Source organism: Epinephelus moara, chromosome 12, assembly GCF_006386435.1.
Source record: "Epinephelus moara isolate mb chromosome 12, YSFRI_EMoa_1.0, whole genome shotgun sequence".
Lineage (NCBI taxonomy): Eukaryota > Metazoa > Chordata > Actinopteri > Perciformes > Serranidae > Epinephelus > Epinephelus moara.
This window is the reverse complement of record NC_065517.1, coordinates 9,889,365-9,915,135: the sequence shown is the minus strand read 5'-3', so window position 1 is coordinate 9,915,135 and position 25,771 is coordinate 9,889,365. Positions and strand designations below refer to the sequence as shown.

Below are 25,771 nucleotides of genomic sequence, written 5' to 3'. Positions count from 1 at the left end.
TGCCCACCCTCCCGTCTCCCTTCAGGATGCCCTGGTGAGCGAGTGGCTTCATTTTGAACCTCAGAACCCCTTTAGCACTATTAACTATGTTAGCACCTTTACCCATGCTGACACTGCCAAGAGTGCTAACAGAGCTAACAGTAGTTAACAACGCAAAGGGGGGCTTGTGGCTCAAAACTGAGCCACTTACTCACTGGGGCATCCTGAAGGGAGACTGGAGGGTGGGCACAAGGTTTCCATTGTAGCGCTGTTGGGTGAGGAAGGCGTTACAAGCTGTAATTGTCGAATCAGCGGCGCCACTAGCTACCGTTAGCTCTCACTATACCTGGGTGGTGTGCAGTGCAGTAAACTGAAGAGTATCAAAATTTACCTATAGATCAACATGCATAACCGGTCAAGTATTCTTGGCGGATAACCGCTGACATCCCTTATATCCAAATTACTGATGATTATTTATCAAAAATGTCATTATTTAAATATGGTTTGAAAACCCTTACACTGTATGATATTGTTGTAATATCGATATTAAGATATTTAGTTAAAAAAAAAAAAAATTCTGATATTTGATTTTCTCCCCATCACACAGCCCTTGTTGAGTATTTCTGGTTGTTTTGCAAGTAATGTAGTAAATCAGTAACCAGAGCTGCTTTATGGCAATATTGGGTTTTACAGGATTTTTGCATCAGTGTAAGTATGACGTAGATGTTTTTTATTGAGAATCAATAGAGGCACTGGATGTCAAACTTGTTTCTGCCTATTGCTGACTGCTTGTCAGTTCATGGAGTAGCATGAATAGAATAAAAAAAAACTGATGTCACTGCATTCATTGTTTGGGTAAAGTAGGACATTGAGCAAACGGGTGCTCAGATTACAATCATATTTCCCTGACCGCTACAGTGAAGTCTTCAGAGAAAGTTGGACAGAGTTGGTAACATTTTCTAATGTGCAGTGATCATATGGAGGCACGTCTCAACAGTCCTGTCCCAAAGTGTGTCTCATTGAATTCTGACATTTTTGACTGCTTTGTCTCATTCATGAATCAAGACCCAAGCAGTCTAATATGAAGAATGTATCTCAGGGTGCATGGTCCAATATGCAACCACTGAATAAAAGGCACTTAATTTTACACAACTTTTGGTTGCCACTAAGCAAATTTACTGACACTGGTACACAGAAAACACACACACACACACACAGTTCCTTCTCCCCAGAGGTAATTCTGCAGTGCTGTTTTTTTATTCTGGACTAATCATCTGGAGAGGGCCAAGATGACTTCCAGTTATCTGCTATGGGGAATGATCACACCTTCAGCAGGCTAATGATTACACACAAGCTTCAACTTCATGCCATTCTCCTTTGGTATTATCTGGTGTCACGTTTGTCACAAAAGACTAACAAAGTGTTCATGTCAAGGTTTGTTAAGTATTATCAGTCTTCAGTGAAACAGCCCGTGCATTTCTTCAGTCACAACAGTGTCTTACAGAGCTGATAGCAGCACATTAATCAGTGGTGGTAATTCTATATTTCACTTCTCAGGAGTTGTGTATCTTTGCTGCTTATGAAAACAAAATGGTAATGCCTCCCGTTTGTCTACCTCTTGTGTCACAGTCTGTGCTGTTGGTAATTATTTCATGGAGCAGGCCAGGGTTCAGCTGAAGGTTTAATGATTACTCAAATTATTGGCCTTTTGGGTTGCTGAGATACAAGCAGATCTGGGGCCCGTGGTTGCACACATTCCAAAGATGCTGACAGTAGCCCAGCTGTGTCTGTGTGTAAGGATACTGTCTGCTTACATGAGTATTAAATGTAGCAGGTAGTATGCACAGGGATTCCCCCCACACCCTTCTGTGTGCTGTACTAAAAATATGGTGTGCATTATCATTTCACGGGTTCATAAAATTCATCGGAACAAAAAAAAATGTATTGCTTAAAATAGAATAATTGTGTCAGGACACATTTTCAGTCCAGAATATCTTAATAATAACCTTTAAATCTAAGTAGTCCTCAATAGAGTATTTACAAACTACTGTAGCCCTGTTTGGGACCATCTCATACACTGTGTAGGAGACAGTCCCTCATTGCACAACAAAAAAGCTCAGGCTTACAACGAAATACTTTTTGCCAAAATAACCAGTTTGTCTTCATCCTTGATATATTTTCTTCTGTAAAACTGAAAAATACAGGTTTACAACACCTCTGAGAAAGTATAGATCTCACCTTTGTTTGCCTGCCAAAGTACGCTGCAGAGTCCTCTTTGCCTCAGGGGCACAGTGTAGCCCCGTGTGGCGATATTCATGAAGCAGTTGGAACAGTTTGCTAGAGACAACAACAGTGTAAGAGAGAGACTGTCAGACTGTGTTCCTTGCTCTAACCAAACTAGCACTACACTCCTTGATCATGTACGGATCAAGTTACAGCTTTGAGTATGTTTCCTCCACTATGGACAGCATTTAATACCATTCCAGGCTTGCTGATGAGCCCCTACACATGTGCATGAGGATCACACAAACTCAATTCAACCAAGACTTAGACTACTGACAGGGCAGTCCCAGGCCCATTTCTCTCTGTAGTCTGTTTTGTTTTCTTTTACTTTAAAATGTAGGCCTTAGGTCATTGTATTGGAACTAGTTTTATTCATGGGAAAGGGAGCCATTTGTTTTCCATTCCAGTGCCATACAAGTTCAATGTGTGTGTATGTTAAAAGTATCCTACTTCGAAAATTGTCAGTAAATATTGTTCAAATGAAAGTTTTAACTGAATACACCTCTTTTATTGAAAGTGTTTAAACAGTATTTTTAATTTTACAACTGGAGGGTGAGATGGACAGGCAGTTTGGTGCGGCATCAGTCAGTGATGCAGGCATTGTGCCAGACAGTCGCGATTACCAGTCCACGTACGTTCCAACCCTCACCTGTGGGCATGAGCTTTGGGTTGTGACCGAAAGTATGAGATTGCGGATACAAGTGGCCAAAATGAGTTTCCCGGGCTGGGCTCAGCCTTAGAGATGGGGTGAGGAGCTCAGACCTGCTCTGAGTAGAGCTACTGCTTCTTCGAGTCGAAAGGGGTTCACAGGTTTTCCGGGCAAGTCAAATTGGTAGGAGACCCTGGAGTAGACCCAGAACGCGCTGTAGGGATTATATATATCTCATCTGGCCTGGGAATGCTTTGGGATCCTCCAGGAGGAGCTGGAAAGGGCTGCTGGGGAGAGGGACGTCTAGAGTACCTTGCCTAGCCTGCTGCCCCCATTACCTGGCCCTTGATAAGCAGATGAAAAATGCATGGATGGATAAATGGATATTCATTTTAAGAGTCAAGGATGAGGACTGATGTATGGCTAGAACATCTTTTTAGCCAAGCTAGAAGTGAAGCTCTAGGGATGGAGGAGTCATTTATCCACACTTGGTTTCAGACTGAAAAACCTCAATGTCTCCCGGATGGACTGGTACAGTACTTAGATTTTTAACCAAATAACCTGCAAAACTAACATTCAGATTAGCCTCAGATGTATTTGTTTAGTGCTAATTCACAAAGTTAGCATGCTAACATGCTAAAACATAGACTGTATATAAAGATGGACAACACATCTCAACTTCCTCTCACTGTCTAAAAATGAAGCCAAAATATCCCTGATACAGGTGTTGCCATCTTGCATTGGTGATGTCATTTTGAGGCAGAGTTTATGCAGTAGTGATCGAGGGCTTGAGCTGCACTATTGTGGTCCCGTCCATACACTCATCCAAATCAGTTGCAAACCAATTAAAGCTCATGACATCACACCGCCTTTCAGATAACTGATTAACGTACTTATCAGAAAAACAACCACTTGAACATGTATCAGGGTGATAATTACCTTGACATGTACTTTGATCTTTTAGTTTGGCTCATGTCCCAAATGTTAACATGGAGGGGGCGGGGTTTATGACCTGTACTGCAGCCAGCTACCAGGGGGCGATCGAGATGTTTTATTTAACTTTTTTGGAGCTGTCAGTCACCTATCTTTAAATACAGTCATTGCGCTAAACTAAGATGGTGAACATGGTTAAAAATATACTGCAAAACAGCAGGTTAGGATTGTTATTGGGAGCATGTTAGCATGCTGACGTTAGCATGTAGCTCAAAGCTCTGGGGTGCCCAAGGTGCAGCCTCACTGTGCTGCTAGCATGGCTGTAGACTGTTAATCTTTATTATTCTATATCCAGATAAGTGCAAATGAAATGTTGGAAAAGCATTTGGAAAGGGCACATTGTACTCTTATCAAACTGACCTTGTAAAACCTTAAATTGAGATAAAACAGTTGTTATGACTGACACAAAATGAGACTGGTGTCTGTCTGGTATCTTCCTGTCAAGGACAATAAGAACATGTGTTATTTTTTTTTTTCTGGTTCGCCTCTTTAATCGCTGTTAATATTCAATTTGAGTGCTCACACTCTGTGTACATTAACTGTGTACATTAACTGCAGTGTTTGTGCCGGTTGTCTGATGTGCGGTTTGCTTTGAACTGCCTTGACAGGCTTTTACAAAGCACTGATCACGTTCAGCAGTCTGTCCTGTGCAGCTGCAAACCTTCCCATGCTCTACCTGCCCCCTCACCATCAAACAGCAGGGCTTCTGTTTTCCACCATTTACACACAAGACGGGGGTGTAGGGGTGAAAGCACTAGTGCCATCAGCTCAGCTCTCACTACCTCATGTAATGTACAATCATTGTCCCTGTGTTGCCAGGCAACCACAGCCTCCCTGACCTCCTTGTGTGATTTGCAATGACACCACCACTACCTCACACACATCCCAACCAAAACACAGGCAGTGCTGCACACAGAGTTGAATTTGTGTTCTTTTTTCCCCCTTGTGGGGCTGGAGAAGAGACGTGACAGATAATAAGTGATCAGCATGAATAAAAGGATTGAACCTTCACCTGCCTCAACTGAAGCATTGATTTAAATACTAGGACTCATCGTGATGTTGTTGGATGTGAGTTAAACATGTGTTGCCCATTTTGCACACGTGTGGTTAAAAGGCGCAGCTCTCGTGAAATAGGCCTTGGACAACTGGTGCAGAAGCAAATTGCTTGCTGTAAGCTATTTTCCTTTTGTACTGAAGATTCCCAAGTACCATCTTTCGCAGCAAGCCATTTAAGTCGCCTCTTGGGCTACTGTTATGTGTCATGCAAGTAAAAACAGAGTGAATGCCATGAGGCCCATGTGGGACTGATATTCAATTAAGATTTAAAGAGGTCCAGGCAGTAAAATTTCCTTAAAGCAAAGGTCCAAATCTCCGAATGTTAGAATTCAACATTGTACATTGTAATTTACACCTTTGGGGGGGGGGGGGGGGGCAGCCTCCTGTGTGCTCCATCTTTAAAGACTAGAGATGGAGGTTTTCTCTGGGTTCACTGTAAAGGATCTTATGAATATTATTACTGTTATTTTATGATGGATTTTTACTCAAACCGTTCTTTTTGCAGTTTATTCATACTTAATATTATTTTTACAGTACCAGTATTCTGCATGTTAAGCTACAATATTGTGTCATCACTCTTGTGTACAGGATACAGGGATTTGTGTTTAGCCTAATACGATAATAACAGTTTGCTTTGATTTCCATGAGGTCGACAGTAGTGCTGTCCATTTGAGATGGGTCAACTTTGTTCCTGCCTCTGGTTTGGCCTTTTATTTTCAAGTAGACTGTCAATCAACCTTTTAAGATGTTCATTCAGAGTGCTGCTGCCCACTCAGGGTGTACTGTACTGACATGAAGTGCCCCACACCTTAACTGAACAGCCACAAGTGAGTTTGGCATTTTAAGTAGCTTTGCCTTACTAATGTTCCATGGACCCCACAGTGTGAAGCCAGTGGGCTTCTTGTTTTGAGCACTGGAAGGATTTTAATCAAAGGGCCCTTTGTACTTAGTCAGGTTTTAACCTTTTTCTCACATGGATGCAGCCCATTTCAGAATGGCATCAAAGGTTTGCAACAAAGGGCTGCCACCTCCAGCCTGTACTTCTTAACAGGAGCAAAGATTTCTGTGAGACAGCAAAACAAGGTCCCCACCATACATACTGCAGACACTCTTAACTTATACGTACTGTAGGGGATCTTTACTTCCTTGTTAAATAGATTTCTTAGAATGCCTTGAACCACAGTCACTAGCATCTGCAAAAGATTGACGTAGTAGTAATGGATTTTCATAATGAATGAACTTGCCTCTGGCTTTAACATTAGCCAAAGAGCTACATGCATTCTGTTGAAACTTCCACGTGATGGGTGTTTCTGAATTAAATGAGCTGCTGGCAGTTGCTTCTGTTCCCAGGTAGATTAGTGATAATAAGCCATAATGATAAGAGTGGGATTTAATGGGGTCATTCCTCTTGGCCAGTGCTTGATCAAACCAGCACAGTGTATCACACAGACAGGCCTGTCGGGACAGAAAACTACTGATATTTGATGAACACACACACAGAGAAACATAATTTCACACTCACAGTCTCACATGCAAATCCTTGCAGAGTTTTGTTTACTACAGAGACTCGTTTCTGACACGTAGAAGTTGCCAAATGGAAACAAACAGGCGCTTCAGCCTAGATCTTTTGCCTCTTGTTATTTGAAACAGTTGCCCTTCACAGCCATTTGGAGCTGCCAGCATGTGAAGATGGCTGGTTAAGTCCTTTTCTGAAGAACAGCTCAGCAGTTGTCTATGTGAAAGTAGTACGTAGTAAGAGCTTCAATCAGTTTCCTGGGTTGCAAAAATGAACCAACAAAAACGTTAAACTAGAATTATATCAAATACGTATCACAAGCAGCACATACATGTATTACTCAAGTTTGCTGCACCTATCTGCACACACACACGCCAATATGTTGATATCTGTGACAAGCCAGTATTGGCTAATTTGGGAGATTTATCACTTAAAATGATTGGGAGCTCATGAGGAGGAGACCTCTGTGGATAATTCTGCTCCTGATAAAAACCACCTTACTGATGAACACTGAAGGAATCCTAACCAGGAGAAACTGACTGCAAAGACAGCATTGCCCTGTCTCTTGTTTTTAGCCCTTTTTACACAGAGATCACACTGTAGAGACACTAGGAAGTCCCTTCTTTATGCCCCTTTGCATTTTTACACAGACTCAAACAACGGCTGCATCATGGCGCTCCAGTGTGTGATTTTTGCCAGCATCACGGAATCCAAAGAGGTGTCACAGGCATGATATGTAGCACGAGCCTCCAGTGTGACATAAAACATGCACGTTGGCAGTGCCTTATAAACAGTGTCAACGGCATCAATATTAGGGGTGTAACGATCAGTTGATGCGGATCGATTTACCAATCAAATGACGAACGATCCAGTGTCATCGATGCCCAGTGAAAACATCGATCCATATCGTCATCTTTAGAATATGCTTTTATTTTGAAAGTCTGTGTCACTGTCAAACAGCGGCAGGTAGACGGTAAGCAGCACAGAGAAAGACAACAATGATAGCATTATTTACTCGGGAATAAATCAGCCATGTGGAAATATTTTGACAGCACATGCACATTAGAAAACTAATGATGTTGCATGTAATTTGTTAAGCCATGAGAGAACGAAAAATGTCTGCTAGCCGCTAGGCTAATTTATGCAGTCTAAACATGCTAACGCTAATAATGGGTGATAAGCAAAAAACAGTTGTTTTGTCTCTGAACCTTGACGGTTATTACTGAGCTGAATGTTATACTTTTGTTGAGTGATCTTGTTGTTAATCTGTGTTTTCCTTCAGGGCTTTAAGACAGATATTCCTGAGGTTTTATGAAAAAGATGATGGCTTGGGTTAAAATGAAAGATTTCTCCCAGAAAGGTCTTTCTGACAGGAGGTCCTGAAGGTTAACTTTCCACATGTTAGTATATGAGTGTAAGTGGAGTCAGTTTAAAGTAAACTTTACTGCGTTACAAGTACTTACATTATTTATGTGTTCTTTTAATCTTATATGGCCAAAAGCAAAAACCGACTGTTCAATGGGCAGATAATATCGTTTCACATCAATCGCAGGCCCAAAGTGGCACAGGGCTGTTTGACCCTTGTCTCTCCTGACCTGGACTCCCTTTAAAAAGAAATCCTCAATTTTTACTACATTGTATATGACTAAATAAAGGCCTACCAAGTGAGTCTGATGTTTGAGTAGAATTTGGAGATTCCTGTTCATTTTCAGACAGACTGATTGTGTTCGTCTGTGTGAAAGCACTGCTGGAGACATAAGGTGAAAAATTCCGTTTAAAGTAACTGTTATGCTTAGCTCAGAATGGCTTCAGCTGTTAGCTGTAAACGAATCCAATCCACCATAATGTCGTAAACCAAATGTTTTGATACTGTGTAGGTGTTTCTTTGTTCCACTCCCTGCGTGCACACACAGCTAATCTCTGATCAACACATGCCACCTCATATTTTTCCATCATTTCTTTTCCATTCCAGTGATCTTTTATAGCACAGAGCTCTCCTCTCCTCATTCCTTTAAGCCTCATTGAACTCTCCCCTCACCTCTCTGCAGTCAGCTGCCCCTGTGCTCATCCTCATCAGAAGTAGTGTAGGAGACTGCAGCTTAACACCACACTGTGGGGAACATGTTCTTGTGTGTAGTGGAATATGAGAGTTATTTTCAGATGAGCACAGCGAGGAGCTAAAAACTTATTTTCCCTAAACTGTTACATGTCTCTTGTAAAAACATAACAAGGGATTGGGTTCTGTTTGGTTAAAATGATCTGCACCCAAAAGACAAGACCCCGCTGTTACTGGAAAACATTGCACAGGTATTGAATCATGTGCAACAATATTGTGACAGGTTATTTTTCTCATCCATTTCTTATTCGTGGTAAATGATGAAGCAAATTCTCCTCTGCCTCCACAGTGACCGTGATTGGAGGTTGTGACAAAGATACTCCCCTCCAGTGAGCCTTAAATCTGAGTGGCCGGTGTGTGTCACTGTCAGCCAGCCAGCAGCAGCTTGAACTCAGCAAATAGGGTAAGTCCTATTTTGTTTTTCTTTATAGCTTTTTCTGTCTTATTTTAGTAACGGCTACATGTATGACTTTGTTGTTGGTATTTTTCTCTGACAAGTCGTTGTTTTGAAAAATGGACAGTGCATTTAGTAATAATGGTGTTAGATTATTTATTGCATGTCTGTCCGTCCTGGAAGAGGGATCCCTCCTCAGTTGCTCTTCCTGAGGTTTCTACTGTTTTTTTGTCCCCGTTAAAGGGTTTTTTTGGGGAGTTTTTCCTTATCTGCTGTGAGGGTCCAAAGGACAGAGGGATGTCGTATGCTGTAAAGCCCTATGAGGCAAATTGTGATTTGTGATATTGGGCTTTATAAATAAAATTGAATTGATGATCGATTACAGCAGGTTCTTCGACGGCCCTTTTCACTAGCTCACCATCACAGTTCAGTTGCTTTTCACAACAGAAAAATCTGGCCTGTATGAACACAAGACCAGCTTTAATACTCATGGCTTCGTTTTAGATTAAACAACAAAATATAATTCACAGTGCACATTCGATTTTTCCACAGCTGTGTTCTCAATAGGGCTGGGTATCGTTAAGATTTTAACGGTACTACTACTCTTATCGATACTGCTTATCGATCCGGTATTTTAACGGTACTCTTATCGATACTTTTTGAGGAAGAAAAAACAAATTAAGAACATAAATTGCTTTATTTTCTCAATTCTCATTATGCAACAAAATAGTTTTTTAACAAAACATTTTACTTTTTACAACTNTGACAAGTAAAGAACAGTCCCTAAAGTGCGCTGAGGTTTATGGACCGTTACCTGCCACAAAGAGAAATGTGAACGGCTCGCTTCCCCTCTGACACGTCACATACCTGTGTGCCGCCACGGCTCGGCTGTTCAGGTACTTTTGGGCAGTCATGACATCAACAAAGAGGAAAATACTGGACCTGGAGACAGGCTTCTCCGTCGCCGGTAAGCTGTTATCTTGCGCCGCGGAGCACTATGGCCGCCGTATTTGACAGGAATACGTATTCCTGTCTATGTCTGTGACCCCCATTCAACCCACAACCAACAGGATTCTGCTGCTAGTTGAAATCTGTACTCGCACAGCGTGCTCCTGAATGATTTCTTTTACTTGCACAAAACCATTTTTAGTCGCAAATGCAGTAAAATGCTCGCACCGTAGAGTTCTCTTGAAAACAAATCACTGTAGCATATATAAACAAATCTAGCCTACAAGTAAAAATATTAGGTATTCTAGGTATGTTAGGTATTCTAGGTATTTTATATGGTGATGTAACATTAATCACTATGGATATATAGACCAGACGGGGGAAATCCCACGCACCCAGCCCAGGCTATAATTATGGTTATATTCATGTATTTATAAGTATCTGAAAAATACACAAATAAAATCCCAAATCTGAAACTCTATTTAATAAATAGGGTCGCAAAATAGCTAATGGTTATTAACTCCACGTGTTGGCTGCTAGTATAATGTTACAAACCTGGACTGGGCGTAGATGAACTAGCTGTGCTAGGGCAGTCAAACACTGTACATCTTTCTGTCTGAATATGATGCACTTTCGCAAGGCCAGCCTGAGCCAGCCCTTACTGTAAGCTTTATCAGATAATAATCATGTGGAGACAGTGTCTGCCGACGTTAACTCGATCACCCCCTCACCTGTTCTTCCTCCTCCAGCTCTCAGTGAGTCTCCCTATGGGTGAAGCGCTTTGATGTCGTGATCAGCCCCAGAGGCCGTGCTTCCAACAGCCCTCACTCTCCCAGCCCCACCCCCCACATCCACTGTCATCATGGGAGAGGTAATCCAAATGCACTTCACCACGGTGGACTATGTCATCTTTGCCTTGCTGTTGGTGGCCTCAGCTGGCATCGGCCTCTTCTACGCCTTCTCTGGTGGGCGCCAACGCACAACACAGGTAGACTTTGATGTGTAGACACAAAAAAGATTTTCTTCCATCTCTTTCCTGACTGCCTTACTGTCATTCCATTCCTTTTAAGACTACAGGGTCAATTTCCAGATTTCATGGGTCACACAGTTTGACTTTTTAGAGACGTCTGACACTGCCATTTTGTTTGCTATAGGAGTTTCTGATGGCTGACCGCTCCATGAGCTGCCTGCCAGTGTCTCTGTCCCTGCTGGCCACTTTCCAGTCCGCTGTGGCCATCCTGGGTGCTCCGTCCGAGGTGTACACCTTCGGGACTCAGTACTGGTTCCTGGGCTGCTCCTACTTTTTGGGCCTGCTCATCCCAGCTCATGTTTTCATACCAGTCTTCTACCGACTGCGCCTCTCCAGCGCCTATGAGGTACACGCAAGCAGAGAATTAACACACAACGTGCATGGATAGTTTGACTAGACGGTATCCATCTTGTCTGTGTTTGCAGTTTTTCTGTTTTCACTCGTCTGTCTCATGTATGATCTCTTAAAGCTCTTATCTGTCCTCTTATCTCTGTATCCTTGGCGTGTTAACATTCAACAGAAACAAAAGTTATTTTCCCAAGACTCACCATCTTTAAGGGTTTTTATCTACAGCCAGACTGTTCCTCTCGTAAACCTCAAGGACATTCATTATTCATTTGCCAGAGAAAAGTACTGCATGAATGTCCTGTCAACAAAGAATTACTTAAAATTCTGGCTTTGGTATTGTGGGCAGTAAACTGGCAGTTCTGAGAATAAACACCGACAGCACTGACCCTATGTTACAGAATGACTGAGATGATATGCTAAACAGCCTTGTGATTTTGTTAACTCTTTTTCCTTTTGACATTCTCTCTCTTTGACAGTATCTGGAGCTGCGCTTTAACAAGACGGTTCGCATATGTGGGACTGTGACCTTCATCTTTCAGATGGTATGTTTGTTTGTATCATACTTTTGTTGTTCATTAGTTTCTGGGCTGTCTTATGCCAACACTTGGAGGAATTGGGGATCTAATTGGTGCTAATTTTGATAAAATGACCACCACCCTAGGCATAATGTCACCTAAATGGACAGTTAGTAAAGACAAGACACAGTGCGTGATGTAAAATTATTTTATTGCAAGTTCCCATTTAGTTTTGCAAGTCAGTAACTAAAGTTAGCAGGTGAGATAGTAAAATATTAAGTAAGAAAGGCAATACCATTTTTATGCTGGCCAATAAAAGATAAAACTGTCCATGTATGGCGGTCAGCAAGTTTCCAGTTTGGAGAAGCAGGCTGGAGTGCTGACGTGGAAGCCAAGCAGTGTACTGGTGTGGAGGGGGGCAGCAAAAACAAAATATCAGTTTAAGTTTACTCTATTGAGAGTATTTTCACTACTTTACCTTGCCATCAGACCACCCGTTCCAACAGGTAGCAGTTAATGGCTTTAGTTCCCTATCAGTGCTCTTGTCAAAGTGACCAGACTCCATTGACAAAAAAAAACAACAGTATTTTTACATCACTAAACACAGGAGCTGCTGGTCTATTGCTGCCTCAATCAGCTTGTTAGTTTGTGTTATAGTGTGACTTCAGTGAATCCCAACTAACCCTTACAGACACCAAAGCCACACAATAACAAAAAATAACTAATTAAGGCAGCAGTAGACCAGCTCCAGCTCCTGTGTTTGCTAATGTTAAATCACTGCTTTTCTCAATTAAGTCTGGCTTTGCAGGGAGCGATACATTGGCTTCAGTTCCCTGTTGGAAATCTCAGTCTGACATTAAGTTAAAGCTGTGAAAGTGTTCTAAATATAGCGTTAGCTTCACATTGCTTAGCTTCTGTGTTGGACCCCAGCCCGCTTCTCCAAACTGGGGGTGTGCCGACTGACATCTACTGTATGTAATACATTGACTGTGGATAAGTAGCTCATACAACCCCACTTTTAAAGACCCAAACTATCCTGTTAAAACTTTCCTGAGGTCAGTGAGACCTGTCAAAGCAAACTTCTTTCTCTCCTAAAGACACAGAATGTTTTACAGTTAAGCAGTAATAATCTGACACGTGGAAGTCAGCTAGCTTCGAAATATGACCTGAGATCAGCTCTTGTTTTATGAGTCTTCCTGCTCTGTAACATTTTTTTCTCTTCCTCTGCAGGTCATTTACATGGGGGTGGTCCTGTATGCCCCAGCCTTGGCACTCAATGCAGGTAAGAGAAGCATATTTTTTTGTCATATTTTACCACAGGAATATTATACCACTTTTTGCACAAACAGTTCCTAATTCATGTTGACATTGACATGTTGTAGTTCTATGATGTTCACACTAACTTGTGTTGCAGTGATAGGTAACGCTCTAACTCTGTTTACTTGCAGTGACAGGTTTTGACCTGTGGGGGGCAGTGCTGGCCATGGGGTTGGTGTGTACTCTATATACTGCTCTGGTGAGTCCCTAAATCTTTCCAATTTCATCAATGACGACTGACAAAATATTTGTTTACTCCATTTGATTTTCTACAGCAGAAGTTAAACAGTAACGACATAAAGATCAGCCTTTTTAAACTAAAAATAAAATGTCTGTAAAACTAAACAAAGATGTAAAAGATGAAGAAACTTTACAGTAGTCAGGAGTGCTGCACGAGTTGATGAAAAAATGTGCGATTGGGATTTGAGTGGACAATATCGCGATTTGCGATTACAATGTAATACATAAATGGTATCATTAGTCTTCTTGCTTGATTCAGTGTTTCCCCTACATTACATTAGGGGGGCACTGATCTGACATAGTTATTGTTATGGACAGTGTGTAAGTGACCATCAGAAGACTGCTGTTATGCACAGTCAAACACGCTGCTCGCACAGCAGCGCAGCGCAGCACGGCACTGGACACACAGCAGAGCGAGCCTGTGTTGCATTCAGGTGTTGTCACGTAAATAACAAATTCCAGCATGCCATAGCACAACACAGCAGCATGTCAAGTGGGCCGAAACTGAGCAAAATTGCTCAATTTTTCATTTGTTATTATATAGTTTGTTATGGAGTCCGTGATTTCCCCGTGACACTTACAAATGTATGCGTAACTGTGCTTGGATGTTGTTTATGAGGCTCTGGCGGCTTTCAGTTGTCTCATTGTCTTTCTCTCACATGCATGCTTCGTACTTTTCTCTGTGCTGTCTGGAGTGCTGATATAGATTGGTCGTGTTGCCGCAGGACGTGGTGACTTAAACTTTTAAACTTTTACACAGCACATCTTTCTGTTCAACGTCGCCGTACCTGAATCCAAAGTATCGCCATATAATAGATGTTGCGTTTTTTTCGCCACCAACTCAGCCTGTTCATGGTCGTGCTCATGCTCTTCTTCAGCATATGTGTTGGTCACTGCTGCATGCCGGGTGGTCACCTGACCATACATGCTGCACACACCAGGATAGTTTCTGGGCGTGATGTCAACAAACTCCACACACTACAGGAGAGGTAGTCATGTTCACAGGCACACACGTTAACATTTTATTTACATTAAATGGCAGCCTTTTATGCGGTTATGTAATCACACAGCCTGACATCGCGATTGCGATTAGATTAATCGTGCAGCACTAGTAGTCAGGAAGTGTCTTTAGTTAACTAGTGATCACAATCCAGAATAACAACCCCCTCTCCCAAAACATCCACCAACACTTGATTAGAAATCTTCCTGAAAAATCATCAGTTTCTCTTAGATGTAATGTCTACATTTTTCCCTACCATCCTCTTCCGTTAGTCTAGCAATGTAGCTGTCACTCATTCTGTTTGTTGTCAGTACATCCTGGCTTTGATCAGGACACGCCTTTATGGTGATCGTGTGATTTTAAAGTGAATCCACTGTTCCTGTGTCTTAGGGGGGTCTGAAGGCGGTGATCTGGACCGATGTATTCCAGACGGTGGTGATGTTTGCAGGTCAGCTGGCAGTCATCGTGGTGGGGGCCAATCAGGCAGGGGGCATAGCAGAGGTGTGGAGGAAAGCAGTCAATGGCAGCCGCATTGCTGGACTAGAGTGAGTAGTCAGCATATTTTAAGTGCTATAGAATGAGGTATTCCTCATTACCTTTACATGTTGTACTGCATAAAGGTAGAAATCAATATTTGAATGTTCATATTGTGTTAACTCTTTGCCTGTGTAGCCTGAACCCCGACCCTCTGGAGCGCCACACCTTCTGGACGCTGGGTGTAGGAGGAGTCTTCCTGATGTTGGCACTGTACGGGGTCAACCAGGCCCAGGTCCAAAGATACCTCAGCTCTCGTTCGGAGAAAGAGGCCGTCATGTGAGTACCGTCAGTGTCTGACAGCATGCAGACATAACCCTGTTTTAGGACAACATGATGCAGAGACATTTGTGTTTTTGATCATGGCACATTAACTAGGGCTGCACAATATTTGAAAAAACTGACATTGCAATATTTTTTTCATATGAAGGACAGAGATTTTCACAAGATGACTTGAATAGCTCTATTTGGAAATAAGTAATCATGCTGGATTTATTAGGTTGATTTTGTAGGGAAGTGCATCTGCATAGAAAATAAAGATAATGGAAGCTGAAAAATGACTTAATACTCTGAAGACTTTTCTAAGGGGGAGGAGGGGGAAATTAACACACTGGTTGAATCACCATGTTTCTTGCTCATTTTCAGGTTGTGGCTGACTACTAGCAGGGCGTGCTTTGGTTGTTTATCAGACAGGTTTCTCTTGTAAATTAACGTTATTGTTAAAGTTACCTTTCCAGCCTTGCAGTTTTGAACCTTGGGAGACCTCTGGTTTCTTTAAGCTAGCTCAATTAGCTTTAGCTTGGCTCATAGCTGGTAGTGAGCTTTTACAGTCCGGAAACTTTGCTGTGAAGAGTGGTTGGGCAACACTGTGATACTGTTGCAATATACAGAGGCTTTATTTCTTCTCCTCTTCCTCCTCCTCCTCCTCCTCCTCCGCAGAGAACACAAAACATAGTCCTTTCAACAGTCATTATACCGGAACCTGAGCTTATCTAGATGCTTTATGCTGACTACTGTGGCTTCCAAAAACCATGTGCATTCTCACTGTGTCTGTAGCACTTACTCACCCGGTTAGGGTACTTTTCAACACACACACACACACACACACTCACAATTGAATGAGAGTCTCACTTACCATATCAAATACCACCAGACTACGTCACATACACACTTAACCTGTCTGAGCGGAAGATGCAGCCAGAAACATTAGTCATGGAAAATGAGAACCGGGCGAGATTTTCCTTTTTAATTAAGCAGTAAAAAAGATGTAGCATGACGTGTTTGAGTTAATAACATGACATTGTATATCCTGTGATGCAATTACTGCACATGCGCACATCTTGATGTCAATGCTGAAACAATAAATTGTCCAGCCGGAGTATTAACCCATATTAAAGGAGCACTATCCCCCCCCCCCAGTATGTTGATTTGTATATCAATTACTCACACAGTGTTACATTGAATTCATGAAGAATACTTTCTTTTTCTTGCATCCTTTCACGGTGAACAAAGAATCAAAAACAGTGAAAATTTTTGATTGAGGTGAAAGGGGTCCGTGTTTAACTACAGCAAAACTATATCAAAACATCTGCTTACAAACTCTCATACCTCTCATGCAGTATTGTCCAAGCCACATTTATCCAGTATTTACCAATCACATGAAGTTTCACTAAAAAACCGTACCATTTCAAACCTTTGCACATTAACAGTGCAGGAGACTGTTGTCTCTATTTTTGGATTCTTCGTTCATCATCAAGGCTTGTGAGCAAACCAGAGTTTTCTTAAATTTAATCAAAAAGGGGATGTGGGATGAGAAAGTGTCCTGCGTATTTATATTGTTACTTTTTCTTTTCATGTGTACCTTGTTAACGATGTCAGTCATCTTGTCTCCATTGTTGACAGTGTCTTTCATTTGTTTTTCCAGGTCCTGCTATGTAGTTTTTCCGTGCCAGCAGATCGTCTTGTGTTTAGGTTGTATGATGGGTCTGGTGATGTTTGCTCGCTATGGAGAGGACAGCCCTCTGGACAAGGGCTACGTCAAAACTAATGACCAGGTTGACATTAATTTGTTGTCACAGTTCCCCAAAGTAGTGAATATTGAGTGTTTTGGTCAGTCTTGGCTCTGGAGGGACATCCTAATGTTCACTTGCTTTGTTCAGATGGTGCTGTACTTTGTGATGGACGTGTTCAAGGATCTGCCCGGGCTGGCAGGACTGTTTGTGGCCTGTCTCTTCAGTGGAGCTCTCAGGTAAATGACCCAAGGAAACAGATTGGAACTGGTCATCCAGTTGTTGAACTTCCACCTGGTTTATCACAGCATGTTGTTTGGTTGTTCTGAGTAATTTATAATTCTTGGCTTTCCCAGTCAGTCCTGAAATAATAAAGCTTGGCAATAATATGCCTGATTGACAGATGAGATTATTTTATGAGCTGAGTATTAAAGCATCAAAGAGCTGCTGTCCATTAAATTAATGTTTTGTTATTAATTTAAAGGTCTTTGACTAAGAGAGTAAAGTTTAGTGTCTTTGTTTTATGACTTTGCCATGCACATAGTTAATCCCTGCTCTTGGACATTCAGCAAGTCAAAAACATAAAATTGTTAATTATTGGTGTGTCTATAAGTGAGTATTCTTTAACATGTCCTCCTTTTAAATTTAATGGGAAATCTCACTGTTTCCCAAGAAATGAAGACATTTATCAGTTTTTGAAAGTTCCTGGTAACGACAATATGTATCTATGCGCTTTCCTAAACGACTGTGCCATACAGACGAGCCATATAGTGTTACAAAATCCCAGTCACTCATTCAGTCCTGTTTTCTCTCCCCCCAGCACCATCTCATCAGCCTTTAACTCCCTAGCAACAGTAACCATGGAGGACCTGATTAAACCTCATTTTCCAAACATGACAGAAGCTAAAGCCACGCTGCTGTCCAAGGGCCTCGGTAAGAAGAGTGCTCTAAGGCTTTTTGTCATGCACTACTAGATTAGGGACGTACCCAAATATGTTATTATGGAAAGTATAAATGATGTGGTGGAAACAGATTTTAATTCTGCCCAAAGTTAGTTGACATATCTGTGTTGCAGCCATAATGTTTCTTCAAGTTGATTCATATCATTCTGGATGATCATGAGATAAATATGCCCATTCTGTTTGCAACATAGGGCTCTGATTTCACTAGTCATTTCATTTACTCCACATTATTGAAAAGTGATCGCTATTCTGTGGTCACCCTCACGCAGCAGGGATATATACCGAATACCGAATGCCGTTGTTTAGTTTTTCATTAGTTTTTGCAGATGAACCCCCTCCAGATTAGTGTTGTCACGGTACCAAAATTGGGACCTCCGCTACGATGCCAGTGAAAGTATCACGGTTCTGAGTAGTATCACGATACTACAGTGAAAATGAGGCAGATGTGCCTTTTGTCATTTATAAAAAGATAAATCACTTTTCTATAATACATCACTGATATTTCAATGAAATAAATTACTTATTGACTTATTCATACTTGGTTGTTCAGGTACTTTTGGGCAGTTATGACACCAACGAATTCTTATTGGACCTGGAGCCGGGCTTCTCCGTCGCCGGTAAGCCGTTATCTTGCGCCGCGGAGCACTATGGCCGCCATATTTGACAGGAATACATTCCTGTCCGTGTCTGTGACCCCCGTTCAACCCACAACCGGCAGGATTCGCCTTTCGTTTCTGCTGCTGGTTGAAATCTGTACTCACACAGCGTGCTTCTAAATTTTTTTATTTCTTTTGCTCGCACAAAACTATTTTTAGTCGCAGCTGCAGACATTTTACTCTGTCCGTCACCGCACGCTGTTTGATTGCGTTATCAAAACACGCCGCTATTATTCGGCCTTGCTTTTCACTTATTCCACCGAATACCGAATGTGGGGTTTTTTTGCAATATTTGGCCGAATATATTCGGTTACTGAATATTCGGTGCATCCCTACTATACATTATAGTGGCGAAAATAGCAGGACTGAGACAAGGACAGACGTGTTTATGCACAGCGAGAATCTCGGAGGAGTGTTTCCATTTTTAGGGGTCATGGGGGGTGGAAGATGGACTATTGCACGCAAAGTTTTTGTAAATTATTGATAACGTGGAATACTGCTTTGTCACTTTTTGATTCACCTGCCCAAGCCCATGATATTTTCTATTAAGCTGGGTCGACCTGCTGTCACAGAGGGAAACTCGGGAGTAGTGAGACAAAAAGCCTGCCACTGCATTCCCTGCTGCCCCTGATCTGAGGCATGTAATATTGACTATCTGCGGATGGCAAATCCCAATCCAATACTTCTATTTCCCAAGATAATAGACCTGCACAGTGCGAGTACATTTAAGTCATTAAAATCAATCCGATGTATGACCTATGCTCGACAATTGAATCGCTCTGCAGTGCATTACGAAAAAAAGTCTGGTAGAGTTTGAGAGTCGATGATGGCTACACTCTGTGTTGCTGTGCATGAACCACCTGTGTGACAGGACATGTAAAACAAGGGATCAGACCAAGCTTTGTATAGCTCAGTATGATTGATCAAGATCAATTACAAAATACTTTGATCAGCCCCAATACCAACCTTTGACACTGGATGAGGACATCCTGTTACCATTATACTGTGATTATAAAGAAGTGGCAGTACTCAAAGTCAGTTTAGTACATACTTGAACCTATTTGATGCAGTGTATAACCTCCTCCCAACAGCAAGTTGGCACTAAATATGTCTTTTTCATGTACTTGGTCCACAGCTTTGGTCTACGGCCTGGTGTGTCTGGCTATGGCCTACCTCGCCTCTATAATGGGATCTGTGCTGCAGGTAACAAACTATTGACATGCTCTGAGTTGCACATGAAGAAAAGTTATTTAATTGAAGCTGTGACACATCATAAAATATGGTTGTAGTTAAGTACCACACACACTATCAGCTCCTGAAGAAAAGAGTCAGTCAGTGATTGCACTGCCATGCTCTCTGTCCTCTGTGCCCTCAGGCAGCCTTCAGCATCTTTGGGATGGTGGGTGGTCCTCTGCTGGGCCTCTTCTGTCTGGGAATGTTCTTTCCCTGGGCAAACCCTACTGTGAGTCTGCTAATTTGAAATAAATGCAATAGAGAATGATGGGAGAATAAAATCACAATGTGCTAAATGATAATTGGTGGGAGACAGGGAGATGGTTATAGTGATAATACAGTCTCCTGTGAACATTTCACACTGCAGTGACGCACGGTCAAAAACATGACTTCACGTTTGGTTTGAGTTGAGGTTTGAATAAACCCATCTGTTACCTCCTCAGGGTGCAGTAGTTGGGTTAGTCGCAGGCCTCGCCATGGCCTTCTGGATTGGCATTGGCAACTTCGTAATGCGTATGTCTGCTGCCAGCACAGTGCCCCCACTCAACACCACTACCCTGCCCCTGTTTGACAACATGACCACCACTGTCATGACTACACTGGTCGGCGCCACCACAGCCAAGCCAAGGTAACACATGACTCACAAGAACTAACCTTAAAAATCTGTGGTGGCTCCATCACTGTCACTGAACACTACAGGTAGACTGCAGATGGTCAGCCACACAGTGATCATCAGATAGGTCTAATGTTCCTTTGTTTGTCCTCTTGCCCCTCTCCTTCAGGCCGACAGGTGTGGAGGCGCTCTACTCGTTGTCCTACATGTGGTACAGTGCTCACAACTCCACCACTGTGGTGGTGGTTGGACTGATAGTCAGTCTGCTGACAGGTACACAAATTTAGACTTGTCTCATCAGCTTCAAAACCAACTATATCACCTTAATGATCTTACTGCTCTGCAACAGTTTGAATAAGCATCACAGTAGAGCGGTGGTCTTTTTTGTTTGGAAGGTTCATAACCAAATGAACCAGAAGGTAAATCTTTGAGATCAGGCTGTACTTGACTGTTGAGTGCTTAGTTGCCAGTGTTGGAACCACAGCTCCTGTGATGCCCCCAAAGACTTAATAACCGCTCTTTGATTTATCACATCCATCATATCAGGTTCAATATATTTAAAGCCACAAATAGTCCTACTAGAATATTATTTTCATGGTAGTTATGTGTTCAGGCAGTTGACCAGAAAAAGACAGTAGTGCACACACACTATAGTCACTTCTTGGCATATGCGCTAAGTTAGAGGCTTTCACTGACATTAATTGGCCCCATTGTTTGAATACCTCATCAACGCTGTCCTGTTCATGCATCTGTCAACATGTTAGGACCTATGAAAGAGAAGGAGCTGACCCCCGGCACAGTGTATCCGGTCCTGGGAACATTGCTTTTCTTCCTGCCTGAGCGCTACAGGGAGAAGCTCTGCTGTGTCACTCCACTGGCTCAGAAGGTAACCTCATCTTTACATTTGTGTGTGTTTTTCTTGTTTGTTTACCGTCACCTGAGCTTTCAGTAGTGTTTTATCCTTGTTTACCAGCCCAAAGAAATCCTCGCACAGCCTTATCTGATGGCCAAGAAAGACAGCAACGGAACAGCTTACTGCAAAGAGGACACAGTCACAGAGGACAAAGAGGCAGAGAGTGACAGAGCAGAAACAGAGGAGGAAGACTTGGAAACAAGGATTGCTCTGCCATCATGTCAACTGACGGCTCACACGGTTCAGGAGACAGCCTTGTGATCCTTTCGTCTTCTACTTATAGCATATACCCACTTTCACCCCCAGCTACTGCACTGTCCAGTTGCCTGGGGGGACGCACAGAAAAAGACAGATCATAGATGTGAAGTCCATCAGTAAGTAGACGTCCTGAGGGTCTGCAGCACCAGGTTTGGGTGTTCATGTTTTACAATGTCATAATCAGTTGAATCTGATTATAGAAAAGGCTTATGAACTTCAAAGGGTTCATGGGTACTTGCTCACACATTTTTCTCAAAAAAAAAAAAAAAAAAAACCTACTAGAGATCGATTTCTGCCAGGCTGGAACTGTGCACTGAAAGCCCAAATAGCGGCAGTTAAAGAAGAAATAAGTCAATTGATCCTTCATAGCAACACTCTCTGTCCAGATGTGTGCAGTTTTAAGTTAATGGAGTGAGTAGCTCTCATGCACAATGAGCTGCTCCACTGTGACTGGATCCCGTCACTCTGTTTGACAAAAGAATCAGGTAGTTAATAGATGCAAGATGTAAATGATGTAAACAAGATGTGATATTTTTGTAGAGAAGATGGAGCCATACAGTCCCAGAATATGTACGAGAGAATATAATATAAAAAGAAAAGAGAGACAGAACTTGAACGGAAGGCATGACAGTACTGTGATCGTGTAGTGTCTTTACATGGCCTTGGTTTAATACTAATAGTCGCCTTCCAGCTGCTAATATAGATGTTTAAATAATGAGTCCACAAATGGCAAAGCTGTGTGTTCAGGTGAGCAAAGATGGCGTCTCGTGGTGGCAGTTAAAATAGATCGAGCACAATAAATCTGGTTTCTACCAACAGTGCAGGAGGATAATGTAATCCAGTCAGTGTGCAGAGCTGCTCTGTCCTATTGCAGAGCTGCTTACTCCCCATGCAGAGTTGCTCTCTCCCCATACTCACTGTGGTTGTTCCCACAAAGGAGATTAATATTATCCACTGTTTGTCATTCTTTGAGGACTTTTGTACAAGCCTAGAGCAACAAATCCCTCACGAGTTGCCATCATTCACTCATTCACTACCTCCTATATAACACACACTCATTAGTTAACATCACATATTACATATATTACACAGGGAACACATTGGACACAGACTGTGTTCTGTTCTCTCCTCTTACAGCCTCTGGAGAAGTTGGTGGCATGATTGGTCGAGTCAGACATAAGATGTCTTTGCTTTTTTTGTCTTGTAGCTCTTAATACAATACTCGCATGTCATTATGGTATCGGTTAGCACTTAGCAGCAACGAATAGGAATGATTGCAGCAACCAATAACTCTTCTACTACACGTCATGTGACTATTGTATCAAGATATTCAATCTTTTAAAAGACATGATAGAAGGAGTAGAATGAATCTGGTTGTGTGTGTTGTGTGTTTAAGCATTTAGTGTAATTGACGCTACACTAGAGACCAATATGCTGGCCGTAAATCAATCAGGAAAGCCATGCCCTTTGGGGAATACACAAAGTATTTTTAATATAAAATCGCACACTGTCAAAACTCATGTTTTTGATGTACACAGTTTGTGTACTTTTCTGTTGTGTTCAGTCACAGTGAACATATCCTTAACACTGTCAGGATATGTTGTTCACAGGAAGCCCCATGAAGCTCTGAAGTGCCTCATTGACTGAATGTTCTCTGATGAGCTGGGATTAACATGGGGCGCTCTGTAAGGTCTTGTTTTCATTAGCTTTATATGTTTTAAAGCACAAGTGGCTATTATACGTGTTTATCCCTGCTCCCATCTGACTGCCAGCACTGCTTCGAACCACAGAGACGCCATCTTGGACCTTTGAGATGGACCTACTTTATTTCCGTTAGGCAGTAACTTGATATATTTAAAGGTAACTACGAGTCAGTCATCTCTGGTATTTTTGTATTTTCAACATCATTGTAAGTGCCCGTCTTTTTATTTAATTCAGGTTGTTGTCAGTGCCAGTATGTGATTGATTTGCCTAATATTGTGTAGTTGAATATTATCACCATTGTCATGTTTTTTGGAATCACAGAATTCTTGACCATCACCATTTTAGCATTTGAAGTCCTCCTCCATTGTCATTGTGTAAGAGGAGAGGGGTTGTGTGTGTTTATGGTGTTTTGAGTTGGTAGTTTGTGCTCTTAACAATGGACTGCATGGTCATGTGACTTACTGTTTATTCAGCATTGTTAAGTTTGTAACGGCCAAACCACTCTGACGTGTTTCCAAAGAGTTTCTACAGTTTATGGAGAGTCTACGTGAAGTACATGAACACAACCGACATCTCATTTAAACAGTCGGTCAGTAACGTCGCTCTATCAGCGCGTGCTGTCTCAGTTGCCTTACATTTTACCGTTTAAATGAGTTTGCTGGAGTTGTATTGGAAGTACATGTCAGACAATCAAGGTGACCCAGTTTAGCATCAGGAAAGAAGCAGCTTAGCATGTCTCATTTATTTGGAAAGGATTATGGACTCTCCAAACCACTAGATCCCCTGTTTGTTGGAATGTTGAGCCCTAAAGCACCAATCCCTTACACGAGCAACATGTTTGTACCATCAGAGATACCTCGATTTATCCAAAGCATATAGAACATGAATTTCTTTCTTTTTTATTTTATTGTTACCAACAGAATATATATTTGAGATCATTTGTATATTTTTGTAAATTCACGTCAAGCCACATTTCATGAGTTGAAATGTGGAATTCTATATGCAAGAACCATGAAATGTGTCCTTTTTTTTTTTTTTTTTTTTTATGAATGTCAGGCAGAACTGGGAACGTAGCAGTCCACTGAGATGTGATAGCATTTAGCGTAACACTAGCATCCCTTGCCTTAGAAAACATTTCACACAGGGAATGTTTTTAAGTGCCACATCCCATATGCTGGCCTCCACAGTCACAGTTCAAGACATTTTAATGGTTCAGAGTTTTTGAACTACTTTTAAATGACGTGACAATGTGTACTTTATGATTGCGTAGTGTTGAATCCTTTTCCTTCATACCTGAAATTACTTGAAGTGTGTGCCTGTAGTTTTACCTTAATGATACACAGATACAACCCCTTTATAATGCCAGGAAACATAATTCAAGTGCTGACATACTATTGATATTATTGCTGTTAAAGATGTCCTTTATCAACCCAGACTGGGTGGAGCACTGTGATACTGATGAACACTATGACACCTAATAAAGCACAATGATGTCAGGACTCAGTCGTCCTGATAGTGACACAATATGACTGAAGCCGTCAGTTGGTGTAAAGCAGCTTAGATACAGTGTTAAGTTGATTCCAATGGCTTATTCTTTGCAATAGTGGCCTTTACGATGGTAAATCAGTTTGGACCGTACAGTAATATAGTTCAGAGTACAGCTTGTGAAAGAAAAGCATGGCACTTAGTAATTTCCAGCAATAATAAATATTGTTTTGAACAATATTTATTATATTTGTCCTCCCATCCACAAGAATTCTTCCTGTTATGCATTCCAAAAAAGAAACCCTGAAACAACCCATAAGCACTGAAGTCACGACGACTCCTCTGCTTTGGCTGTGCCTTCATTTTGTGATAATGTTTTTTCCTTCTGTATCCTGATGTAGTTTTCATATATAGTCCAGGATATTACCATGAAGCAGGGGCGGAGCTAGACATAACCAGTGGGGGCTCAGCCCAAACCAAGGGGAATCCGGGGGCATGCAACCAGGATGATCCCCCCCCCCCCATTCACGGCAGCTATGTGCACTATTTGTCAAGATATTTAAGGTAATAGAATGCCTAAAGATTGGTGTATCATCTAAGGGCCTGTTTATACGGTTCCGTATATTTCTGAAAACGGGTATTTATCTTTGCCCATCATTTACACGTAACAGCCGTTTTTCTCGACGAAAACTGAGATTTTCAAAAACGGTTTCCAAAGTGAAAGTTTTTAAAAAATATCCGTGTCTATGGAGATGTGTAAACAGGATAGATGGAGATTTTGGAAAACGATGATGTTTCAACCCAGTTCACGCATGCCCATTAGGCGCCCGGGAACCACAACAACGATGGTGGATATATGCCGGGTTGTTTACGTTTTGTTAGCACTTTTGGGGCTACTTACGAGCTTACAAATGAACTTAGCACTGCTGCATCAACATCACCGCTACATTGGAGCACAAAGACGTCTGCTGTGCCCTATATATATATATATATATATATATATATATATATATATATATA

General features: G+C 41.8%; 1 protein-coding gene across 3 annotated transcripts in view; it reads left to right on the top strand.

Annotated features, from left to right (window-relative positions):
- The window catches only part of slc5a6a (solute carrier family 5 member 6a), a 29,859-nt gene extending 4,138 nt beyond the window's left edge, over positions 1-25,721 (top strand). For all 3 annotated transcript variants that reach the window (XM_050058067.1, XM_050058066.1, XM_050058065.1), the window contains 17 exons: positions 8,882-8,995; positions 10,684-10,922; positions 11,089-11,310; positions 11,789-11,854; positions 13,058-13,109; positions 13,276-13,343; positions 14,775-14,929; positions 15,057-15,197; positions 16,843-16,972; positions 17,078-17,166; positions 17,748-17,860; positions 19,681-19,748; positions 19,921-20,007; positions 20,222-20,406; positions 20,561-20,664; positions 21,156-21,277; positions 21,365-25,721. In XM_050058067.1, coding sequence (XP_049914024.1) covers positions 10,797-10,922; positions 11,089-11,310; positions 11,789-11,854; positions 13,058-13,109; positions 13,276-13,343; positions 14,775-14,929; positions 15,057-15,197; positions 16,843-16,972; positions 17,078-17,166; positions 17,748-17,860; positions 19,681-19,748; positions 19,921-20,007; positions 20,222-20,406; positions 20,561-20,664; positions 21,156-21,277; positions 21,365-21,565 — 1,929 coding nt within the window. In that variant the 5' untranslated portion in view covers positions 8,882-8,995; positions 10,684-10,796 and the 3' untranslated portion in view covers positions 21,566-25,721. The remainder of the gene's footprint in view (positions 1-8,881; positions 8,996-10,683; positions 10,923-11,088; positions 11,311-11,788; positions 11,855-13,057; positions 13,110-13,275; positions 13,344-14,774; positions 14,930-15,056; positions 15,198-16,842; positions 16,973-17,077; positions 17,167-17,747; positions 17,861-19,680; positions 19,749-19,920; positions 20,008-20,221; positions 20,407-20,560; positions 20,665-21,155; positions 21,278-21,364) is intronic.
- Positions 25,722-25,771: the final 50 nt, after the last annotated feature.